Consider the following 25,138-nt stretch of genomic DNA (forward strand, 5'->3'; position numbering starts at 1 on the left):
AGATGCCCATCTTGCTGGGTTCGTTTGACCCCAGTACTCTTTCCTGCCATGGCAGGGGGTCGGACTAGATGATCTGCCTAGGTCCCGTCCGACCCTAGAAACTATGAAACTATGAAAGTATCCAGTAGAAATAGGGAAATGCAATATAGGACTGCAAGGAGCATCTGGGCCTTGGAGTCCAGCCACATTGAGCCCTCACCCGTAGCTCCAGGGAGCAATGTCCAAAGCACCAAGAACATGCTATAACATGCCGCAGGCTGGAGCTGGTGAGATGGGGTGCTGCCAATGCCTTACCACTACATTAACTATGAAATCTTTTTTTTTTCCAGAGGATATATTAACAATTTTGTCACTGCACGCAGCATTGATGGGACTGGGATAAGAAGTTGGGGGTCCAGTTCTGGGGTCTGCACCTTGAGAAGAAGAGGGGCTACTGGAGGGAGTTCAGTTGGGGGTCACAAAAATTACTCCTGGCCTGAGCAACTCCAGCCCATTCAGCATATCAAACCAAAGGTTAAGAGGGGACTTGGTCCCTGAGTGCAGGTGCTTTCATACAGAAGAAAGATCTGCTCATGAGTGAAGGGCCCTTCACACAATGTTATTGTAAGACCCTGTGCCTGGAAGTAGAAGCTAGACAAACGCAGCCTTGAAATAAGGCACAGTCCCCTTGCAGTGAGGATAATTAAGCATCAGAACAACTTACCAGGAGAGGTTGTGCACTTGCCATTGCTTCGAGTCTTGTAGAGGAGAGTTTGAAAGACATGCTTTAATCCATCTTTTGGGGAGAGCCTCCGTGACCTGAGTGTACATGAGGTCAAGCGGTACGCTCTGTATGGTCACAGAGACGCCCTCTGGCCTTAGAGCCTATGAATAAGGATGAAAGCTGCCTTCGCCTGCTGTGCTGGATGCTGGATGGACTGAGTCACATCTCTGATCCTTCACTGAGGCCTCTCCTGAAGTGGAAGGCAGGGTAGATTTGTACTTTATAGACTATCCGAAGTAGATTTTTTACATGCACACACACGCACTATGTCTGTCTGTCTGTCTGTCTATAGAAGGTAGGGTAGGTTTGCACCTCATAGACCAAGGGTGTCAAATATACAGCTTGCGGGCTGCATCCAGCCCCAGCGCTGCCCCATTGACCAAAATGCTGCTTCAGACCAGCCCTGCGCCGTGCTCAGCATTGGTGCCTCCCACCGTGTTCTCTGAGGCCAGGTCTCAGGCTGTGCCTCCCACAGCGCTCCCATGGGCCAGTGTCCCAGCCCGGCCCCAGGCAGGTACCGTGTGCCCTGGATCAAGCATACAGGCAAAGGGGTCTGTGGGCCTGATCTGGCCTGTGGATCAGCTCCGCACCCCTCATCTGGCCCTGCAGGTGTGCTCAGTTTGACGTCCCTGTTATAGACCAACTAAAACACGGGTCTATAACAATATGTGTATATGTACACATACATACATGCGCGTGCATATGTACATGTACACACACGTGCATACATATATGTGTGTATATGTGCACATATATACATGTGTGTGTGCATATAATATATATATACATGCACTTTGGTTGGTCTGTAAGGTGCAAACCTACGCTACCTTCTCCTTGACTTCAGCGTAACACAGCGAACAACATCTGAAGTGGTCCCTTGCTTCTGAGACCAGGGAGAGAGGATCAGGGTGTCAACCAGGGACGTTTAAAACTCTGCTTCGAGTCTCCCAAGCTCCTGTATGATGTCAATGGGTGCAGCGCTGCCTCGTTTTCCGTGAGATAGTGAGGATAAAATGGAGTAAAGGTTGGGAGGTGCACAAATAAACAGGGCCAGACAGGTGCCTGGGAGGGACAGATAAGGCTTTTGGATTTTTCCTAGCAATCGTTCTCTGCAAATCTGCACTCATGCTGCAGTAAGATCCCGTTCCTTAGAGCTGCTGTCCTGCTGCCAGGACTCGGGTGAGGGAATGGGAAATCGCAGTGGGAAAGTTGCACGCTGGAATTTGTCTCGGTGGTATTTGTTGTCAGTCTGGGGCTGCCCACACTGTCCCCGCCACCCACTGCCACGGAGGCTCTTGGGAGTTGGCCTTTTCCTGAAAGCAAGGGGAGCTCGTGTGGGAGCTGCCCATTCTCTCCCACCCCCTCAGGACTTTGACATTTCATCCTAGCAACACTGCTGTGCCGCACCAATAATTGGATGCTGCTCAGAGTTAAACCGTTAATCAAACATGCAGGTTTCTGGTCTGGAATCTGTTTGTGTGCCATTTGTGCTACAACCAAGATTAAAAGCTTCGCTCGCACAAATAAATCCCTTCTCAATGGAACGTCGGTAACTGATTTGGGCTTTGGATCTGCTTTGCTGGAAAACAGCATCCATTTCTTGCTGCAGGCTTCTTAGTTGCTCCCCAAACGCTCTCTCCTCAGGCTTGAATATGTGCAGCCTAGTCCTTGTACTCTTGTGTGTGTGTGTGTGTGTGTGTTCACAGGCTTGCCGTCTCACCCCTGCACTTCCTTGTGCATGCGCTTACTTTTGCATTGTACACACTTACCCATGTGTTCTTGTGCGTGCCCCTCTCTAACTGATGTGCATACGAGCTCATATGCTGTTGTGCATTTTTGGCATGCGTGCACACTTGCCTGCATGCTCTCTTGGCTGCATTCAGTCACGTGCTTGCTTCTGCCCTGTATGTGTGCATGTAAGTCTTCATGCTCTCACATGCTTGTCCCTGCTCTTATACGCTGTTGCTTGAACGTTCCTGTCTCTACATCCTTTTCCACTTACGTGTGTTCTCACGTATGCTGCTGTTGAGAGTCCAGTTAAAATACATAAACCATCCAACCCACAAGTGTCTTCCCAAGCGATTCCCAAATGACCTGGTTTTTAACTACTGGCTTTGAGATTCAGTTATGAATCAAAATACTCTTTGGGCCATAAGATGGAAGATAATTTATTTTACTTACAGTTTTGGCAGACATAAAAAGAAGCAGCCCTGGCTTTTCGGGCATAAATGACCTCCTTCACGTTGCTTTGGTTGAAGCCAGTTTGCTTCTTTTTTTTTAATCTGCCAGAGGTTTAAGTGAAATGAATAGACTAATCTTTCTTCTCTTGCTCGTGTAGCATTTTGGTTGACAAAAAAAAGCTCTCAAAATGTGAACTGTTCTGAAATGTCCCCAGGCCTGATTCACAGAGTAGAATCTCCTCTGGTCCTGGGGCTGGTTTTGTTCAGTGTCTTCATCAACAGCCTGGAAGATGGGATGGATGCACCCTCAGCAGGTTTGCAGATGACACCAAGCTGAGGGGTGTAGTAGACAGGCTGGAGGGTAGGGCTAGGATTGAGAGACTTAGATAAATTGGAGGATTGGGCCAAATGAAATTTTATGAGGTTCAACAGGGAGAAGTGCAAAGTCCTGCACTTAGGATGGAGCAATCCCATGCACCGGTACAGGCTGGGGACCAGTCTGGATAAGCAGGAGCTCTGCAGAAAAGGACATGGGGGTGACAGTGGACAATAAGCTGAATGAGCCAGCAGTGTGCCCTTGTTGCCAAGAAGACCAAAGGCATCCTGGGCTGCACTGGTAGGAGCATTGCCAGCAGATCAAGGGATATGAGTCTTCCTCTCTATTTGGCACTGGTGAGGCCACATCTGGAGTACTGTGTCCAGTTTGGGGCCCCCCCTATAGAAAGGACATGGACAAGTTGGAGAGAGTCCACCTGAGTGCAACAAAAATAGAGGACTGGGACACGTGACTGATGAGGAGAGGCTGAGGGAACTGGACTTATGTAGTCTGGAGAAGGGATGGCTGAGGTGGGGATTTAGTAGCAGCCTTCAACTCCCTGCTGGGGGATTGCAAAGAGGATGGAGCTGGGCTGTTCTCAGTTGGGGCAGATGAAATGACAAGGTGCAATGGGCTCAAGTTGCAGCAAGGAAAATTTAGGTTGGATATTAGGAAGAACTTTCAAACCAGGGGGGTAGTGAAACCTGTGAACAGGCTTCCCAGAGAGGTGGTGGAGTCTCCATCCCTGGAAGTTTTTAAGACCCAGGTAGACAAAGTCTTGGCTGGGATGATGTAGTTGGGCATGCTCCTGTTTTGAGCAGGGGATGGCCTAGATGTGACCTCCTGAGGTCCCTTCCAACTCTCATTTTCTATGTTTCTGTGATTCACGTGGAAAGCAACTGGGAGGAAATGTAAGAATAAATAGGGGTTGGGGGGGTTTAGAGCTCGTTGAACAGTTTCCATCAAAGAATTTTTGCAGGAAAGAGACAGTCTCCTGAAAATGAAAATTTGTTGTTGGGTGGGAAGAAATGGATCCTTTTTCCTAGAAAAAACTTTCCTTGGGGGAAAACAAAAAATGGAATCAAGACACAAGAGAAATTGTTGGGTTTTGACAACCGGTGTTGGTTTGGGCTTGAGCAAAAATTCTGTTTCAGTTTGTACAAATAGAAAAAGGCAACTTGGCATGTCTTTTTTTTAACAAAACCTTGAAAAAGTTTGACAAATACATCATTGTTTTTTTCGTGGAGAAAAGAAAATCCATTTCCTGAGCAGCATGAATTTTGTGCGCTTATGTGGAAAGGCGTTGAGCCTAAGATGACACCACAATAATGGTTTCCTTAAAGAACCTTTGTCTGTCTGTAATGCTACCATCTCATTCAGGCTGAGGGCTTAGAAAAGTTGTGTTTCAGCAAGTGCACTCTAATCACGCTCTAATGAGAGATAATCGGGGAAATTAGCGGAAAGACCAGAAGCTCCTGTTCCTCTCATGTGTTGTGTATTGTTTTTGTGTGACCTGGCACTAATCTAAGAGCTAGGGGCAATTAGGAAGAGGATTAACATGTGCTTATTATATGATATAGTGACAATTTTGTTGCAGTTTGCAGCGTTATATTGCTGTCACCTTGCGATCTTGGAGTGCGTTGCAGATATTAAGTCTCTTGTCTGCCCCTGTGAAATAAATAAGGATTAGACCAACTTGATAGCTGGGGCATGCGGACACCAAGAGATGAAGTGATTTCCTGGGCCATGCAGGAGTTGCTGGCAGTGTTGGAGATACAAATAGGGGTCCTCAGGCTCCTGCTCTGATGGTTAAAGTCCAGGGCTGGGCTGACCCTGCTGACTCGGTCAGCATCTGAAAGAAGGAAGATGCACTTGAAGGATCAAACCTGAGCTGAGCTGGAGAAGTTTCAGGCCATTTCACTGAAGGTTTTTCAAAAGCAGTTTTACACTGCAGAGTTTGCCCCTTTCTCCGGCTACCCTGCCCTTGACCACACTGCAGATCCTAGCTGTGATTTCTTCCCTTGCTGCCAGTCTAACTAGTGCAGGACAGTCCCTCTGTTCCCCTTGGTAGGTGGTTTCATTGCTGTGATGACTTGCAGAGCATTTAGGATCTTCCTGCTGGACTCTTGTGAAGGTTTTATTAATATGAAGGCCTCTACCTTGCTGCCCAGAGGAGCAGCTGCCGCTGGAAGGTGGCTGCAAATGTCAGGAGGCGTTTCAGGTTTGGAGGAGTCACTGAGATCTCCCTCCACATCCTGCCCCGAGGTTGAGTAAAGACAGTGTTTTTAGAGTCAGACATGGCTGGAAGCTGTATTTCCAACAAGCTGCCATTGGGCTGGTAATTATCATTATCTGCATATTGGAAACAGCAAAATATTTGACGTGGTGTCAAGGAGCTGTGAGCTCAGGGATCGCACAGGTCAACAGGTGCTCCATGCTCTTCTCTCTTTTCTCCTCTTCTATTCTCCTCCCTTCTAGTGTCTTCCTGATCTTTTTTTCTTCACGGGGCTGGCTGACCGGCTTGACGCACGTTGGCGTCTGAAGCAGGCAGGGCTTTGCCTGAGACCCCGACACTGCAAACTTTTGTTGTGTTTTAATGAAAAGAATTTCTGAGCACTGGACAAATATCCCAAGATCTTAAGGGGATTTTTTGTTTCAAATGAAGGCTGGCATTTTAAAGTGCTTCAGTCACAGCTGGAGAGCAGAGTGTAAGGGTGCTGGTACTGGGAGCAGGGCAAACTTGGAGCAGAGCCAGGGCTAGATGGGCACCGCTCACCAAATGGCACGGTGCACAGGTGTGTCCCAGTGCAGGGCATCACCGGGGAGGTACCACCTGGGCTTCTCTGCCCTGCGGTGGCAGTGAGTTAACTACTGGGGGACTGACAGCCATGAGCTATTTCCCCGTGACATCCTAGTGGCTCTGCGGGGTGACCTCAGGGCAGCGAGGTGAAGTCACCCAGGAGCCAGCTGGGCCTTGTGTTGTCCCTTTACTGTGCACATTAGGGGGAGCTTGTCTTTGCTAGGAGGCTGTACCTCCTCCTCCCACCCCATCCAACATGCACGCGTTCTCGCAATCGAGGTAAAGCCGAAGGGGTATGAGCTGGTTTCTGGTTCTGTTGCTGTCCTTAATTGGCCTTCATTATCATTGTATTTGCATGTGCAGTCAGCTCCATGAAGCAGACTGCAAGACACAGCTCTGCCTTCTCCCTACCCCCTCGCCCTTGATGAGCTCCTTGAATGAAATAAGCTGCAACGCCTCTGTAAGTGCGTCTACACTAACCGTCTTGCAGGTATTACCATTTGAGATATGGGACAGGTGTCTACCTTCCTCACTGCTCACAGATGTAGTCACGCCAGCCAGACTTGTAGGTGCAAATGAGGCTAAGTGACATGACTGAGGTTGCAAAAGAAGTATGTAGCAGAGGAGATTCTTAAGCCAGGGTCTCCTATGGCTCAGCTTGGCACCTTAAGCCCACTGTGCCATACTTGCCTTCCTGCCCCATACACAAAGGTATTGAGGCCTGTCTAACCCTAATTAGATAGTTGTGAAATGATTTGTGCATGCACAGAGCGGGGTGTTTGTGTGTGTATGTGTGCATGCATGCGTGCGCCAAGTTAGCAAGTAATAGGGAAAGTCTGATTCTGCTTTGGCTATGCCCGGAGGAGGTTTGAAGGAAAAGCACAGTGAAAGCTGAAGATTGTGGAGATGAGGAGAGGCAGTTGAAAGGACCCATAAAAGTGAGACTTGTCAGGTTTGCAGTAATCCGGCGTCCCCAGAATTATTTTCTCCCTGCAGTTTTCTCTGGAAGGCGTCAAGTCAAAATAAAGAGATAAAAAAAAAAAAAAAAAACCCGCACAGGAGGGGGAGGAAAAAAATCCATTTGATGTCTCAGCCGAACAGGTGTTTATCTCCAGCATCACCTCCCCATGGATATCGCCACCTTCAGCGCTAGTGGAATGACCCTTCCTGCAGCAGGGTCTGCACCGCCGTGTGATAGAGAGTAAGAAGTCCTTTTATCCCACTGACACCTGGGAAAGCAAGATACCACCAGCCTGTCTCTCACCTCGGATGCATTTAGTCCTGGCAAGCCACAGTGCAAATATTGTGAGGACAGTGCAGGGAGAGGAGACACGGTGTAACTGTAGGTTGTCAGTGGAGGTGAGCAGAGCCATCAGCAACTTTCCACGAAGGCGCATTGTCAGTGAAGGAGGTGTGTATTTACAGGAACACCGGTGCTGTCAGACTGGGATGGACCAGAGCTCCAGTGGGGCTGGTATCCGGCTTCAGTGTCCAGCTGTTTCACTGGAAGGTGCGAGAAACCCTGTAGTTATGAAATGACTAACCCCTGGGGGACCTTCCTTCCTGACTCGCGTCCTTTGGAGACTAGCTGGTGTGCCGAAGCTTGAAGATACTTTCTACCCCATCCAAAATGACTGGCGTGCATCTGGGATGATTCTGGATGTCCATGCCTGCATCTGATCCTTCTCTTGAAGCCCTGCTGTGCTTTGGGCTGCACTGAGGCCTGGTGGCAGCAAGTTCCACAGTTGCTGAGGAACATCTATGTCCTAAATCAACTGATTTTTTTGGTTTCATTGAATGTCATGATTGCTGGCTGGGTTGTAATTTGATTCCCCGCCCCCTACTCCTCCTCCTCTCCCTTTCTCTCCTGCTTTAACACCCAGCAGCAGCCAACTGGAATGGTATTCGGATCCTTTCCGTCTTGCCAATTCCATTTAAATCCCAACTTCTCCGTAGATGAAACTGTGAAAAGGGGAAATGACTTGCTGTATCTGTCGGAAGAATGAAAAGGCCCTTTTAAGTTGTTGGTTGATGTTTCCTGACAAGTTTGGTTTTTTTTTTCCTGGAATTCCTCAGTATTCTGCAGCTGTGAAATTTGGTTTTTTCAGTTCCAAAGCTCTCTGGAGCTTTGTCTGAGTGGCACTGTCTCCCCTCTCATCAGACTTCCTTTGGTGACATGCAAGAAGCCATCTAAACCAAAGCTGCCTCCAAGGCCCCTCTTGGCATGAAAGCTGCCTCCTTGATTTCAGGGATAAGATTGAAGCTGCTGAAAAGTTTGAGAGAGACTGCTTGTTGCTAAGTGGTTCTGTCACTCCTGGTCTTGGGTAGGTATTTTTTCATCAGGAGGGACAGGCTCTGTCGCGGGTTCTTGGAGAGCGGTGTGGTGAAGAGGGTGTTTTCAGCACCATGGACAGACGCAGCGGTGCAGGAGACTTGTTTCATGCCTGGTCCAGCGGAAGAGACACGTGGCCACGCTTCAAGTCACGGCGAGCCAAACCAAACTACATCCAAGGAGGTTTACTTTAATGCACCAGAAAGACTTTTAAAGAGTTCGGAAAACCTTCCATGCAAGCAGTCACGCCGTTGCAATGCAAGAAAGGGCAAAAAATGTGCTGTGTACAAAGGCCCCAGGGCGCTCTGCCTTGCTGTCGACATATGCTTCAACGCACGAGTCGAGCTTGGTTGGGAGGGAGCTTCCCAGACAGAAGTAACTTTAGTACCAGGGAAAGAAACAGCAGAGCAAGGGTTGTACCTGGTCCTCAGTAATGCCCGTGGCAGGATGGGCAATAGGACGGAATGCCCTTGGCAGGATGGGCAATAGGATCAGTGTTGCATAGTGATGTGCTGCAAGATCCTTTGAAGGGTGATTTAGGCAGTGCAAGGAGCTCAGCAGATAAGCCCAGGCTCAGGATCTCCCTACTTGGCCGCTCCCCTGGCCCCTCTGCCAGCAAGTAAGCACTGCAATAAATGAATTGGTTGTTGAAATGGAGCACTGCTCAATTCACAAAAGTTATGGAGGGGGCCTTGAGTATAATGAGGTTGAGAACCACAGGTGTAGCAGATTCATTCTGGTGTTCAGGATGTCTTCAGCACCACAGATGGCAGCAGAAGTGGAGAGAAGGTGCTGTGGCTAAAGAGCTTATTCTGTCCTTTGGATTTTACTGTGATGAGTAACACATTCCCTATAAAAGTCTCCAAACGTCACAAAGCTGCTGCAAGAGAAACGGGAGGGAGAGCGTTACTTTGTACAATAAAAGGCATCTCATGAAACATGCACAAGTCATGTCGCTACCTCCGAGAAGTAAACCTTGCTTAATTCTGCCGGCTGCTTAGACACTTTTCTTTCCTTGAGACAATTGGGGAAGCAGCCAGGACCATCTTGATTCATTTAGTCCTCCTGAATTTTCAAAGCTAAACATGCAAAAATGCTCACAGCTAAAATTACTCATTCTTTCTGCGCAGAGACGAGCCAATGACCTACCAGATCTCGATCCACCAGCTTACGCATCAATTCATTTACCCCCTGCAGTGGGTTATGAAACAGATTTTTCCAGCTGACCCACCTCTGCGTCATGTTCCTGTGGTCATTAGAGTAATACAGCCTAAAACAACGTGTACGCTCTGTTCTGGAAAGGGCTGCATGCTTACCAGTGTCGCCTGTAGTCTTGGGAGTGCTTTGGCCCAGTAGACAGAACCTGTTAACGCAAGACATGAAGGTGGCTTCTTTGGGAATCTGCTCCTCATGCTGAGGAAGTATGTTTGATGTCTCTAGGAGATCTGGAAAACTTGTCTGTGGATAGAGAGCTTAGCGTAGCTGTTTCTCATATGCATTCTTGCTGCTTCTTGCTCGATGGCGGTCGGGTGGGCGGGGGGGAAGCAACAGAATAATTATTTTGGATTCTTTTGCTGCAAAAGGAAAGGCTCTTCCTTCTTCTCTGCTGGAAGCCTGTCTTGTACTTGGATGGGTGCCCCATTAGTAGAAGCACATGCGATTCCCTGACAAATGTCCCATATCACCCCAGAAGCATGGTGACAAGCAAAGCTCAGTGGAAGGCACGTTTCCCGGCTTTAAACTGCAGGTGCTCGGGAGATGAGGAAGATTCGCACCCTTTACAGCTTCAAGGAAGTGAAAAATTGTGGGAGAATGGCTAGCTCTTCAGACAGGCAAAATTCCCTTCCCAGCAAAGGGAGGTGGGTAGCACTTGTTACCTTTTCATACTTGGAGAAAACTTTGGAGGAGGGGAGGAAGGTGGGCTGTAGGGGAAAGGAAGCTCTCTTCCCCCTGCCCTGCATTTCTCTTTGCTTCTCTTGCTTGGCCCACTGAGTCTGATGCTGGCGGAAAAGGATCCTCCTGTCATGCTCTCAGAGGCACCTGGATGAGCCAGACGGTGCATGAGGAGGGGGTAAGAGGGCAGGAGCTTGCTTAGTCCTGCCATTTGGTAAACTCCTGAGGCTCCTTCCATGCCTGCCAGCTATTCTTTGGGCTTGTGCTCGCAATCAAAGCCTTGAGAAGCTGCTCTTAGCCAGGGATAATGTGTTAGGTGAATGCAGCATCCCTCTGTGCTCCATGTTCTAGGTAATTACAGCCCTGCCGATCTCGAAGCAGAGCTCAGCAGGTGCCTTGTATTTATTATTTAGCTTTGCTATTAACTCCAAGCTGGGGATGCAGAGACAGCTGCTTCTCTGAAACTGCTGCACTTGGCCTTTTCTCCAACCGAGGATGGCGTTGGGCCGGATGCTGTGAAGGTGGCCTCGAGGTCAGCGTGACTTTTGCCTGGCTCGCTGTCAGTATTTATGCAGTTAGATCGGTGCACTGATCCAGACGGTGCCTCAGCACTGCTGCGCTCCTCGGAGATGTAGAAGGAGATTCGCTCCTGTTGGTTAACAGCACCGGGACGCTTCTTGCAGGATGGAGAAAACATTTAACCCTGGTATCCTGCCCAAATTGCAGTGTGGTGCTTTCTCATTGCCTCTGATAGGACGTGTGCTCTTCTGCCTTTATCCTAATGATGATATATGCTATTAAGCTACTGCCAGGTTCTTCCCCAGAGATGGCTGCATGTTAGTGGCAAAGTGTTTGCTCTGAGTATTGGGCTCATTTGAATCTCTGGGAAAAACACCCCTCTTGTCGAGATGCTTTTGGGGACAGACTGGAGGGCTGCGATTGAGGACAAGCTGCTGGGAGAGCAAGTACGGTGATGGGGGAGTTAGTCTCAGGCTATCAACTCCATCTTGCCACTTCGTCCATTATAAGTGTCAGGTCAGCACCTCACCGGAGGATTTGCTTTGCTTTTCTCATCATCTTCTGAGCGCCGGCTATTGTTGCGTCCCCGACAAGCCCCCTCTGCTTCTACGTTAGCACTCTTAATCTCTTACATTTCATTTAACAAACGCTGACAAGTATGGGATTTTCTCTTGGACTGAATCATACAACGATGTGCTGCCATTTCCTACGGGTCTCCTTTACAAATGCCACTGACAGGCGGCAATATTAAGGCAAGGGATCAAGGCAAGAAGCGGGCCCGGAGCAGAGGGGAGAGAGAGAGCAGCTGGTGGTAGGGGGAGTGGGTGGGGATTCAGGTGACATGTTCAAGATGACAGTGCAGCGAAGAAGCTTCCAATACTTCTGCTAGTTTCCGGTACAAATACCTTTTGATTGGTTGCTCTTTTGAACAAACAGGCAGCCGAAGTGTCAGCGGCTGGCAGACTGCAGCAGGGCTGTAGTGGAGAAAACAGCAGGGATGAGCAACTGCCAAGTTTCTCCGTTGCATCTCAGGCAGGAAAGGTATTTAGAGTCTCCTTCTCTGTTTCTGTATCTTTCTGGTCATCTCTTTTAGGCTGCCATGGTCAGGCAAAAGGGGCCAGCGGGGAGGGAGGGAGAGTGGTTATGTCTGGCATCCTGTCGTAGGTACTTTGTTAGCACGGGTCCGGTGGTTAATCACAGTGCACAAGGTGGCGGGGGGGGATCGTGCATCTGAGCCATTGCAACAGAGACAGTGGCGCACAGGGAGTGCCTACAAACTGCGTGGCGGCTCTGTGGGCAGCTTTCAATCCGACCCCGAGAGGGCCCTGAGTCTCCTTGGAGTCGGCGGGCATCACGGGTCCCCTCCGTTTCTCAGGATCTGGCCCCCTCTCTTTCATTTCTCTTCCGAATCGATTGGAGAGACGGTGTGTGCCCGTGTGTCTGTAGTGTGGAGAGAGCGCAAGCAAACTACTTCCACAGGTCTGGCTGTAATACCAGAGTGAGTAAATTTGAGTTGATCCTGCTGTTTTGTCAATAACCTGGAAAGTTTTGAAATAACTGCTTCAAAGCGCTCAAATGATATGTTGTTCTACGAATTGAATCTGCTGCTGCAAACACTTCTAAGTAACCAATTTTCCATACACTTAACATTTTCGGGCTTGCTGTTTTACTGCTATTGCTTTGCCGCTGTTACAGACAAACCAAACAGTCCGAGAGGTGCAATTTCCAAAAGTAACTAGGGATTTGAGGGGGTGCCTTTTGAAAGGGCCCTGATTTTTCCAAAGCTGACCACCTTCCAAGTCAGGTCCTTTCATAGGGTCTCCCGTTGGGCATTCGCATGCTGGGGCACCTTGGCCAGCAAATTGTGCTCCTAATATTCAGATATGGTATTTTCCTACCTACAGCATGCCCTGAAATAAGATATGCACCTTCTCTTTGAGAGGCAGAACGAATTAAAAAATAGATGTTTCCTTGTAGTGCAGAACTGAGTAGCAGCAGCTAGGGAGCAGAGCCTGCTCATTGCTCTTCTCTCTCTGAACTGCATGCAGACTTGCTTTCTCTTTTGCTGGCACAAGTGCAAGTGGCAGCAATGGCTATTACTGTATTTTCTCAGTTATAATGCACACTCCAATTTTCAGCAGCTCGTTTTGGGGGAAAAGCTGCACGTGCTGTACGTAAGAAAATGCAGTGCATGGGTTTGAAAGGAAGGGCGTGCAAGAAAATAGGATGCCACGGTGATCAGGATAAATGTCTGAGGCCCAGGGGTTGGTTCTGTCCTCTGCCCCAGATTTCCTGCCTAGCGTTGGCCAAGATGCTTAAGATGCATCTACATTTGGGTCCCCGGTGTGTCCTGGCAGGGATGCACATGGTTGCTGGTGGTGAAGCCAGTCTGGGGACATTCCCGATGCCTGTTTTTAGAGTTAACTGTTGTGGAGATGTCCCTGGAGTGGCTTCAGCACCATGTTCAAGGTTTGAAGCGGGGAAGCGGGAGGGCACAGGTGGGGTGTGTTGAGAGACATCCCTGCTGGGGACACGGTGAAGACGTACCGAGACGGGAACCGAGGCAGAAGAAACTCCTGGTGAAAAGGGTCTGTCCCTTTCAAAGACGTGTTGTGTGGTGAGACTGTCAGATAAAAGAGGTTCAGAGACTGCGTAGAGGCACCTCAGCATCCACACCAGGGATTGAAAGTAATGTTTTTCCTCTGACCGAACTCTCCGTAATGTCAAAGGCGTTTGAGTGAGTTTTTGCCTCTGTAAAGGCGTCCAGACTTGGTCCTGTGTCTTTAGATGAACAAACAGTGTTGAGTACATTTCCCAGCAGGCTGGAGAAGGGATAGACAAGGTAATGGATGAAATATTCAAAGTCAGTGTTTAGGGGCATCCCTGCCTGTGGAGATGATTTTATCAACTTAAGGCACAACAGTTTTGCCGCTGATTGAAAATTTCTTCTCCATGCTGCTGTTCGTGATACCTCTGGAAACATCTCTGTGCCAAGGCTTTGGTCACTCCAGGAGGAGTCATTTGCTCTGACATCCCTCCTCTTCCAGCTGCGCCCTTCCCTCGGTAAATGCTACTCTGCCACTTTGTGTGACTGAGCAATGCGGCAGGGTGCACCGCGTGGACGCGAGGCCTAGCCCTACTGTGAGCTCAAAGAAATGCTTTTCAGTTCAAGTGACAAACGTCTGTGCGTCTGGAGCTGAGCAACAAATCTAACCCTCTGTTTGCAGGTTAGATTTGACGCCGTAATTGCAGCTCTCTGCAGCACGTGGATCAGTGACAGCAGCGTCGGCCGTGCTGTAGATTAGCGTGGGAGATCTTGATCATCTATTCCAGGGGTCGGCAACGTTTTTGGGCAAAGTGCCCAAATCGCCCAGAATCTCGACTTGTACGATGTTGGTGTGCCAGGGGCAGGTGGCAGGGGAGCCGGGACGGCCCGATCCTTGTTGTGGCAGCGCAACCTCAGTCCCTTTTCTGAGGCACGCAGAATGCTTTCACGTGCCATGCTGTGGCATGCGTGTTGGGGGTTGCCTACCCCTAATCTATTTAATAGCAGCCTTCACCTCCCTGCAGGGTTGTTTCAAAACGGATGGAGCTGCACTGTTCTCGGTGGGGGCAGATGACAGAACAAGGAGCAATGGGCTCAAGTTGCAGCAAAGGAAGCTGAAGTTGGATATTAGGGAGAACTTTCTTATTAGGAGGGTAGTAAAGCACTGGAACAGGTTACACAGAGAGTGGTGGAGTCCCCATCCTTGGAGGTTTTTAAGACCCAGGTAGATAAAGCTTTGCCTGGGATGATCTAGTTGCGGATGGTCCTTCTTTGGTCTAGATCAGAGTTTCTCAACCTAAGCACCTTTTTGCTGACATGCACACCTAAGCACCTTTGGGGGTCTGGTTTCTCTCTGTGCCTCAGTCCCCCATCTGTAAACTGTGTGTCATAGCACTGTCCTACATCCCAGGGCTGTTATGAGAGGAAACATGATAGAGGTTGTGAAGTATCTGGATCCTGGGGAATTTGGGGAGGTCAGCACGTACTCTGGGGGAAGGAGGACAAATGGAGAGACGCGAGAAAGGCGCGAGGTTTTGTGGCATCTCCTTAGAAAGGTCTTGGAGCAGCCGCAGGCCTGCTAGCACATGCGCACAAGGCACCGTGTATGTTTTCACCTAGGAAAAACTTTGTGTATAATAGAGATCAGAAGGCCTAGGAGGGCTTAGATCCTGGTAATACATCAGGGGATGTATGGAAATGGTTGCCCCTTGCTGTATTGCTGTTTCGTGCCAATCCAGCTATTCCCCAGCCCCTTGGCAAAAGTCCCTTTTCTGCTCACTCTCAGCCCCTGTGATCTTCATCTGATTCTTCAGCTGCCTCCCTGGGTAGAAAACAACCTGCTGTTAATTGAGTACTAGCTGCAGATCAGCTGAAGAGCCCCAGGATGAATTACGATGGATAACGAATACGTCTGACCCCGCTGACCTGACTATCCCAGCAAAGGCAGAGGGTGAACCCAGAGCTTTGCTTCCAGGGCAGGGTGTTCCTGCCCTGGTGCCTTTATCACATGGCTCTGTCTTTTTTTCTAGCATTTTAAACATTTAGAGCAGCAAACCCTTATGCGTCAGAGTGTGCCTGTATTTTCTGATCCTGGCGCATTATTAGGGTGCCCAGTTGTGTACTTCAGCTGCTCAAATCGTTAGATAGGAACCAGTATGAGCATTTAGGTATCTAAGTGCCTTTCCAGCTAGCAGTGATAATAATAAAGCTTAGTGCTTTTTCTTCCAAGTCACTCCCCCTATTGCTTCGCCTTTAATGATGGTGTTGGATTTCAAAGAGCACCTGAGAGTTGACCCATTGCAGGAGTAAAGATGGGCAGCTTGGTGGCTTAGGGCGGCAGGGTTAAGCAGAAGAGAAAGATGGATCTACAAGGGGTGGTCCCTAGCGTTGGGATTAGAGCTGTGTAAATGACTGCTTTGCTTCTGGTCAGTGGCTAAAAAGATGCACACCCTGCCTCCCGCTCTCTCCCTGATAAACTCAGGGTGATGAACTTTCCGGCCACGCAGTTGGGCCCAACTGAAGCTGGGATGCATCTGTGGGATGGCTGGACCCTCTGGCTGCTGTTGCTAACCCCCTGCTGCTTTCCTCTTTGCAGAGTTATGTCATGCCCAGACCACCACAGGGCTCCATGAGGATTTATAGAAGATGCCCCGGGTCTTGGCGCCTCTGGTGCTCCTTCTGGTGTGGCTAATGAAGATCGCTGCCAGCCCCCACTCCCTGAGGATCGGTGAGTGAGAAACCCCTGCTCACCCTTGGTTTAGCATCCCCTCACCCCACCACCACCCTCCCCTTCCAGCACTGGGAAGTGCTTTCACTCCCAGTGAAAATAAAAGGCCCAGTTGCACTTGATTGACTCCACAGATGCACACCTGGATGAATGCAGTTAGGCACAAGCTGAAACACATGAGCTAGTCCCTCTGAAATCCCTGGGGGAAAGGCATATGTGGGTACCTTGCTCAGCACAGGGCTGGTTTACCCAGATATTGAACTGTCCCTCTCTCCGTATCAAGGCAGTAGTTTTGTCTGCATGGTCTCTGTACCTACCTCAGATTTAGCTCTCTGCTAGGTGACATCCTTACAGGGACATAAATTGCATGCAGCTTATGGTGAGCATACTTATTTGTATTGTTTTCATCATGTTCATGTCATCTTATGGGGATCTTTTGAATATAAGTTTGCAGGGGGGTGAGGGGAGAGGAAATATGGAATGAGTTTTTCCCCTGGCAGATTGTTTCTGTAAGCTCTATACAAAAAAACCCCAGGCTTTTCAGCAGCATTATTCAATTTTTGTTTTTTTGTCCTAATGTTGATGTGAGCAAGAAACGTTAAAACCCAAGTTGAACGCAGTTTAGCAGCACTACGGCACTGTTAATATCTCTGAGATGCTTAGCTTATGAGGGACCCACATTTATTCAGCCTTGGCTGTGTTCGTTAAAAAGGGGGTTGGGAAGCCGGACCATCACATTATTTTGCTGCCCATGTGGATTAGGGAAAAGAAATGCATGCGCGCGACTCCCATAATGAGACTTGCCTCGTTATGCTGACACTTGGCTCTGCTGTTAAGAGTGAAACCTGCCTTCCCGCCTCCTGTCTCTGGAGCGCTGAGCTGTTTTTATTAACACTTTGTAGCTGATAAGAGGCTAATCTGTTCCCTCCCTCATTTGTGATGCACCTTGGGGGTGAGACCTACAATAAAACTGCTTTTCCCCTTTGCTAGTGGAGCACGGCACAGCCCAAAAATACAGCCTGTGTCAGTGGGGGAGTAAAGAAGGTGGCTTGGATGTATTATCCAGGGTTTGAGAATGGTTTGGGTGGTGCTGCCTGGGCCCCAGTGGACAGGGCAGGGACCTTCTAATAAATAGCAGTCATAGCAACTAGCAGATTGTGGGTTTGTATCAACTGTGGCAAAGCAGACTGGGATTAACTGGCTCCTGGTTAGTGAATTTTGCTCTTCCTGAAGTCATTTCCTGCCCAAGTGTAGGGGGATGGATGGAGCCAATGATCTCGTGATATCCCTTCCAGCCCCTTGCATCTGCATCTGGTGTTGGGAGGGAATTTATTCCCCAGTCAGACTGGCAAGGACTGTGATGTTTTCTGGCCTTCTAGTGTGGGGCATGATCCTCTTCCTAGGCTCCCCTGACCATCTCTTAACCAGTCATTTCTCTGTTATCACAATGGCAAGGCATTGGTAGTACCTGTCTCTCTCCTGCCTTCACCTCTGCCTTGTTGTAGGGTGCTCCTGGGGTGTCTGTCTTTGTGGCTTGTGATTACATTGGAGGGTTCGAAGTTGGGAATCCTTGGGAAATCACCGGCCACTGGACTTGATGGCTCAGGAGGTGCTGGCCAGGTGTGGTTTCCAAATGGTAGGAGCAGTAGGATAGTGGAACAAGCCACCCAGGGAAACGATGGGATCCTTTTCACTGAAGGTTTCAAGAAGAGGCTGGACAGGCGTCAGTCTGGAGTGGTTTAGGAATAGCTCAGCCTGTGTTGTTGGAAAGGGTTGGATGAACTGACCCTTCTAGCCTGTGATTCTTTCTCCAACACCTGTGCAACAGTCACGAGGCATCGTCTCAGCCATCTGAAACCTGTTTCTCAACGAGTGGCAAATCCTTTGCCCAGCCCAAGTAACTGGGATGGGTGCTGGACTTGGGATGCAGAGCTCTAATCCAGTCTTTTCCTTCGTGTGCTCCAGAGCCAGTGCTAAGGTCTTTGGGAAGGTAATTGGCCCCTCCAGCCTTTGCCCAACCCAACCTTGCCCTTCTGTCAAATCTCTCTATTGAAAGAACCATCTTGCAGCACGTGGCCTGTGTAAATCTTGTTACTCCAGCCTTCTCCCTCATGCAATAAAAATACAGTTGTTCCATTGCACGGGGTCCTCTGCGCTCGCAGGCGATGAGGCAGGGTTTTCCCCAGAGCTGTAAGCAGAGAGCAAACGCCCGAGGCCAGGGATGGGAATGTGAATCCCTGAGTGTCTGCTGCTTTCCCACCTATGGCTGGAGGTGGTGCTGTACAGCTGGAGCTCAAGTCCCCAGCATTGTAGATCCAGGAGGCTTTGACTGAGCATCTTGGTCCTGAAGTAAGCCCCAGGATGTGCATTTATGTTTTTGGACTAGCAGCATTGAAACCTTGTACATGGTCATGGGAGTGGGGACTCCTGGGTCCTATTCTTAGTTTCCCTATCAGCTCTGGCCTCAGGCAAGCCATCTCACCTCCCTCTCTGTTCGACAACCTGTGAAATGAGAAGAATCGCATTTCCCCGCTATTACAGTGTATCAGATTAGATGTTAGAGCTTGCATGTGTAAGTGCAGGTCTATTTGACCTAGATGCCTTCTCAGAGTTATGCATCTCAACTTTGGGCCCACTCAGAAATTGCATGGAATAAGTTTTCGGTAGCTTGGCATTTTGTGCACTGGCCCCCGGATGTAATCATGAGCAAGCTGACTGAGCTGCCAGGGTGCAGAAGGGGCTCAGCGGGCCAGATGCTTCATTATTTAAACACAAGAATCTTTTTCCATAGGCTGAAAATGGGAAACAGCATCCAGTGTTTTGAGGCTCTGTGAAAATCCCAACCTGGGTGTCTTAACAGCATGCTAGGCTGCTGGGGAAATGGGAATTGGGATCCTAGGGGCCCCTCTGTGTCCTATGGAAAAGCATTGCGACTGAATGCGTCTAACTTACCTGCTCGTTTTGTGCAAACATTCATTTCAGTCTCTAGTGGGAAGATGCAGTCTTGGAAAATGTTCTCTGCTCTTACTTATTGGTCCCAGCCACCTGTTGGCCCTTTTCCTGTGTTTAAATTAAGCTGTTTGGGATAAGGTTATCTCTTTGTTTGTACAGCACCTAGCACAGCAGGGTCCTGATTCAGGATTGGGGCTCTTGACGCTCATACAATTCAACTAAGGCCTGGTCTACACTGCAGCATTCTCCTGGCAAACCTTGCCCTTCATGGACACCTGCACCCAGGATGCCGTCCCGCCGGTGAAAGGTTGGACTTGTGCTGGCGAAGTGGCAGAACGCCTGTACTGGATCATTGCACCACTGTGTGCTCACTGCACTCTCTCTGCTGGGACACACGCTCCTCCAGCAACACCCAGGACCCCAGTCCCTGTGACGGAGACTGCTACGAACACAACTTTGAACTGCCACCCAGAGGTTGCCCTGACTTGAATCTTTTCCCTTGCCCTTCCGCTTGCAATTCTCAGCTTGCTTTGCAAATGTCCCTCCTTTGTAAGCAGGGAGCCAGGCAGCTGCAGGCACAAATGCAGCTAAACCTCCTGCTGCTGTCTTCTGGAGGAAGGAAGCTCTGGATTCCCTTGGCATGCAAGAGGGAAGGGACTTTGCAAGCCCAGATGCAGATTCCCACAGACATGATGAGGTGTGGACATTGGGAAGGAGATGCAGAAGCTGGGGTATGGGAAGTAATGCAGTGCAATCAGGAAGGAGCTGCACTGCTCATACCAAAAGGTGAAGGGGGTCAGAAAATTGCGGGCTGTGCCCCCAGATCTGTTGCTGGCATTTGGGACTGGATGTTGTGCTGGGCAGGGATCCTGTAACCACCCAGCCAGTGGCTGTGCACATCTTGTGATGTCCAGAAAATGCAACCTCACAACTGCACCCAGCAATGGCAAGTTCACAACTGAACAAGGCTTTGACATTGCAAACATCACTGAGAGCTTGTAGAGCATCAAGGCCCAGCTGGGCCTGACTTCAAGGAGCCGACAGCCACAACCCACTAAGAAAGGAGAGCTCAGATAGGAGCATCAATGCATGCACACTTGCTTCTTTTACTGCTTTTTTAACGAGCCCTGAAATTCCCCCTTCAGAAGTGCCAGCCAAATTCTTGTGGGCGACATGCAAAGGAACTGTCTTTTGAGGTAACCAGTTTATTTTAACATCCCATACTGCTAGTCCTGAATGAGGAATAACAGAAAATATTACAGGGAACCCAGAAACATTCTGAAATGCCTGCTTTTGGCAGGGCAAAAAGATAGGCTGTCTAGTAGCATAAATCAGTGCATTGCAAATGGAAAAGACATCCGCTGAAACCAGTGGAAGAGCAATCGCATAAAATACATGGGGAATTTGAAAATAATGCTTGCAAACAATCCAGTAACTGGTCATTTGTAATTTGCCTGAATAACACTGGGAAGGAAAGCAAAGCAAATGTGTCATGTAAGCATTGACAATGCAGCGGCTTGGTTTTCCAGTCAGAGTGGCCAGAAGACATTACTCGCGTGCTCAGCTGTGGGGAGAAGAGGTAGAGATGGCTTGTGGCTGGCCTGGAGGGCTTTGCTTTGACTCAGCCAAGCAGTGACAGTCACCTTCCTCTGGGGTTGATCAGTGGACCTGGCTGATGTACCTTTGCAAGCACCTCCTAGCTGAAGGACTGATCTGGATTAGAAGGAAGAAGAATCAGACAAAGCAGCTGATCTTCTCCAGACCTCAAGCTGGGGTGGTGGCACAAAGGAGTGGTGGGATTTATACTGGAGGAAAGGCAGAAGGGCCAAGAGGTACAGAGGGAAGGAGACCATAGTGTCTGTAGCTCCTGAGACAGCAAATATAAGTGCTATGAAGCCTTACGTGCATGTGCATGGACAACTTTGCCTTCCCAGAGTATGACCCATGTATATACCATCTCTCTACCCATGGTTTCCCTCCCAGGGGCCGGCACAGCAAGGCCAGGGCAGCCTTTCCACAACAACAGTGAGAAGCCAAGGGGCAGTTTATTCACCGCATGGCATGCACCAGCACCAAGCTGCCCAGTGCCTGCCATAGCACGCACTGTCAGCTTGTTCCCTACAACTTCTCCGTGTAATTTTGCAATTACTCTTGTCATAGAATTGCACCAAGATAAGGCTGGAAGGGACTCTGAGAGGTCCAGCTCCCCGCTCTCTGCCCCCTGCATCCATCTAGCTAAAATCAGCAGTTTTCCCGCTTCTTTCCTCAAGCTTGTTGGTAATTTTCTACCCCCCCCCCCCCACCTGTGCTTCACAAATACTATGTGTAAAAAAGCAATGTTCAGCAATAACAACCATGCAGGGATGCATGGTTCACGAAGATCCAGCCTCAGGTTAGAGAAATCTCCAATGTCCTTTCCATCTACCAAATGCGCAGTCAACAGGCATCCAGCACCTGTTCAGATAGTAATTAAATCATTCCTTGCTCTGCTGTCCAGGCTTCTGCCATAAAGGCATTATGAGCCAAAGGAACAGAATGTGTGCGGGGACTCAGTATCACAATGAGCATTACATGGACATCAAAGCAAACGGGCCAGCCTGGAGAAAAACTTGCAGCTTGTTTGAAGAGTCCTTGCTTCCTATGGAGGAGACCTGCTCCGCCCAGCTAACGTTATGTCAGGGAGAAGCCCCCGGTGCTTGCAGAGCTATGGAAAATTGCCCCTTCCTATTTGTGCATTTGGAAGCAAACCGGGAAAGGCAGAATCCAGCTGTGCAGTGGCTTGGGTGACTTCTGGGTGCCTGCCTAGAGGGTGCCACATCTTTTGCCAGTCCAGCCTCATGCTGAGGACACGCTGCAGTGCCAGCACCTTTGTGGAATAAGCACAATATTCCGGTGTGCGCATGGTCCGCAGTATACCCTGTGGCCTGGGGAGTGGGTGAGGAAGCTTCACAATGCCTGTGGTTAGCCCTCCTTTGCCGTCCTTGTGACTCCCACTAGCTTCTGGTGGTCTTTAAGCTTAACTGTCCTTGCCCGGAATGAGATGTAACAGCTCTTAATGTCGTGCTAGACAATGCGCTAACACATTTCTTTATATGATGCAATTTTCCAGCATAATTGAGGCCTTCATGGTCAATATCAGTGCAAGCCGCAGTAATTTCTATCCGTTCCCGGATGATAGAAATGGCTTTATTTTGCCTTTGGACCAAATGGTGCTACTGAGGTCAGGTTAAGATGCCAGGAAAGGAGGAAATGAGCTCTCAGCCTCATGAAGAAGTGCCATGGCTGGAAAACCTCTCCACTTGTAAATATGATTAGCGTTTAGGAAAACAAAGCTCCCGACTGGGCATTAACTGTACTGCTCTCCTCTGGCTACTTGTCACACCTATTCTGGGAACAAAAGGTTTAAGTACTGCCTATTCAGAAGGGAGAAGAACTAATTACTCCTAGCCAGAGGGGAACAGAATGGAGAGAAGAAGAACTGAAATGGAAAAGAAGTGGGTCACTAAAACACATGTGTGATTAGCCAGCTCCTGTATGCATGGACCTGAATAGCAGCCAGAGGAGGTTTTGAAAGGATTCATCATCCTTCTTTTGTGCTCACTCAAGCTCAGGGCTACATTTTCTAAACTGCACACACTTGACAGATGCTCGCGCTGCAACTCCATGCGCAAGCATGGACGTTTGCTGCAATTGTTATAGTGGGGTTGGCATGTTGCTGTCGCACAATGAGCCAGGAAGAGTACAAGAGGCAAGGCTTCTTTGCGAAATTTGTGATCATACATCCTTGCTCTTAGCAGCCTTTCTGCAGCACTTTGCATCTCTTGCTCTCCATCCCTCCGGTGTTTGTTGTACTGGATTGGGGATTTGGTCCCCTTGGGCAGGCCCATGCATACATTGTGTAAAAGGTACAGTCAATTCAACTTGCAGAGGATGGATAAGGAAAGAAAATCAAACTAGGGAACAATCCTAGCCGCTCTTCAGGGTGTTATAGTCATTACATTGTATAGGCAATTGTAAAGGGATGATTTGGTGGGGTAGGGGGTAGTTTTTCTGATGCATTAGAGGCAGTGTGAGAACTCTCTCCAGCCCTGTTTTTCACAGGTGGAAGTGAGGCATGAGCAAGGGAGAGGGAGTGATGTGCCCAGTGTTGCGCTGTAAATCAGTAGCAGAGGGAAGACTGGCATTCATGAGTTCTGCGTTTCAGTCCCTGCTTCTCTTCGCCGCAGCTCTATTCGCTGCATGCTGTTTTGCACATTCAGATTCAGGCTTTGACCTGTATTGTTCTTTGGTTTGAAGAACTTATTTCTCAAAAGCTTTCTTTTTTTTTTTTTTTATGTTCTCATGTTTCATTCAAGGTTTTCAAATCAGATTCTTAAACACAAGTTGGGGAGGGGTAAAAGGAATGGTTTAGCCAACATAAATAAACCCCTTGCTGATGCATGGCCTACTAAATATGTCCCGTTGTGACATTATAAATGTTTCATTTTCCCCCTAATCCCGATATGAAACAGCCCAGCCAAGTCCATTATGGCAAAATAGATTCATTGTTATTCTTCATTTGTTAGCAAAGCGCAGAGGAAGGTGCAGTGAAATACAATATTCATTTGTTACCTATTCACCCTCTTAATTTTGTTTTTACAATTCTTCTCGGAGAGTGATATTTTATTTATGGTCCCTGAGTTATGCACATAAATCCTAAAAACACCTCCAAAGATGCCAGTCTCTTTCAAGTAATTCATCTTCTGGAAATGCCCTTTGATTTCTCTTGACTTTCCCCAAGTTGAACCGCGTTGTGGTGACTGAGTGCTTAGGAAAAGAGCAGTTGATAATAATGCCGCTTCTCTTAGCCTTAGCTTTCCAGTCCTTAATGGGACTTTCAAAGATGCCACTCATTGCAAACAACCCAGATGCAGCGGGTACTTCTAAGATAAAATGGAGCCGGAGCCCTACGGGGAGAGTCGGCTGAAGCCGCTCTCGCTACCACATCTGTATGCTCCAAGAGGTCCTGTGCGGCCCGTGTCAGCTGAGATCTGTCATCTCACCCCTTCTTGTCTGAAATGAGCAGGCAGAAAAAATTCCTGTGTGCCTTCCCTGCCTGGTCTCATTACTTGAGAGAGGGGGTTCGTTGCTCTTTCCCTGTCCTGAAGCCGATATTCAGGCAAAACTCCCTGCAGCAATATTTGCCGTCAGCAGGTGTTAAGTTTTCCTGGGAAAGGGAGAGGTGGCTTTTGTTGACTCCCCTGAAGGAGGTGAGCTGCTTCATGCTACCTCCACGCAAGCAAAAGCAGATCCAGGGGATGGCCTGAGCAGATCTGGGAGAGGAACCGAGGAGCTGTCAGGCTTGAGGAGAGAGTTGAGCTAAACACGATTGGGTTTTTTTGGTTAACAAAACCAAATCCAGGAATGTGGGGATATTGTTAGTGTACAGAGCATCCCTTTTTATAGGGGAGGGTGGGAAAAGGCCCCATTCACACTGAAAGCTCATGCATGTTGCCCAAGTCAACCTCTTGGAACCTTGCTTAACAAGGAAAGACCTTAACCCAAGCAATTTCTATATGCCTTTCCCACTTGACGTTTGCATCTCAGGGAGAGAGACCGCAACAAACTATGCTGAGACGGAGAGTACAGATTCGGACCAAAATCCCACTTTTTTTTTTTGGAAGAACTACATAAAGCCGCCAGTTTTTAAGGTCCCATCAGAATGACCTCCAGATGGTCACCTGCGTGGTGTTTAATTGGTGTGTTTGACTCGGCTCTGGCAGTATGTCAGCCAAGTGGACCTAGGCATCCCAAAGAGATTTTGGACTCTATGCTCTTTGTGAGATCAACTGTGCCTTCTGGCTTTTTGTCACCTAGTTTTATATTGATCTTATCTCATTTATTGTTCATGGCAGTGAGACCAGCAGAATAGGGCCTCCACCTGCCTTTCTCCAAGAGTGCATTTCAAAGCGACCCCAGGTTTACCCTTTGCATTTCTGCTCCAGCTTCATGGGAAGAACTTGCCATTATATGGCTTTATTTGCCACTCACTTAAGTAATTGCTTAACCTGGGTTTCTCTGCCTGACTTCTCTCCTGATTCGTGGTTTCCCTGGTTTCATTAGTCTTTCCC

General features: G+C 48.8%; 1 protein-coding gene across 6 annotated transcripts in view; it reads left to right on the forward strand.

The window, feature by feature from the left end:
• The window catches only part of GRIK4 (glutamate ionotropic receptor kainate type subunit 4), a 271,109-nt gene that overhangs the window by 66,820 nt on the left and 179,151 nt on the right, over nt 1-25,138 (forward strand). For all 6 annotated transcript variants that reach the window (XR_003093249.1, XM_025200022.1, XM_025200021.1 and 3 more), the window contains exon 2: nt 15,945-16,076. Coding sequence is in view for 5 of the 6 variants with exons in the window: in XM_025200022.1 (XP_025055807.1) it covers nt 15,995-16,076 (82 nt within the window). In the remaining variant the exon portion in view is untranslated. The remainder of the gene's footprint in view (nt 1-15,944; nt 16,077-25,138) is intronic.

The sequence above is a fragment of the Alligator sinensis genome, unplaced genomic scaffold (genome assembly GCF_000455745.1).
Source record: "Alligator sinensis unplaced genomic scaffold, ASM45574v1 scaffold278_1, whole genome shotgun sequence".
Classification (NCBI taxonomy): domain Eukaryota; kingdom Metazoa; phylum Chordata; order Crocodylia; family Alligatoridae; genus Alligator; species Alligator sinensis.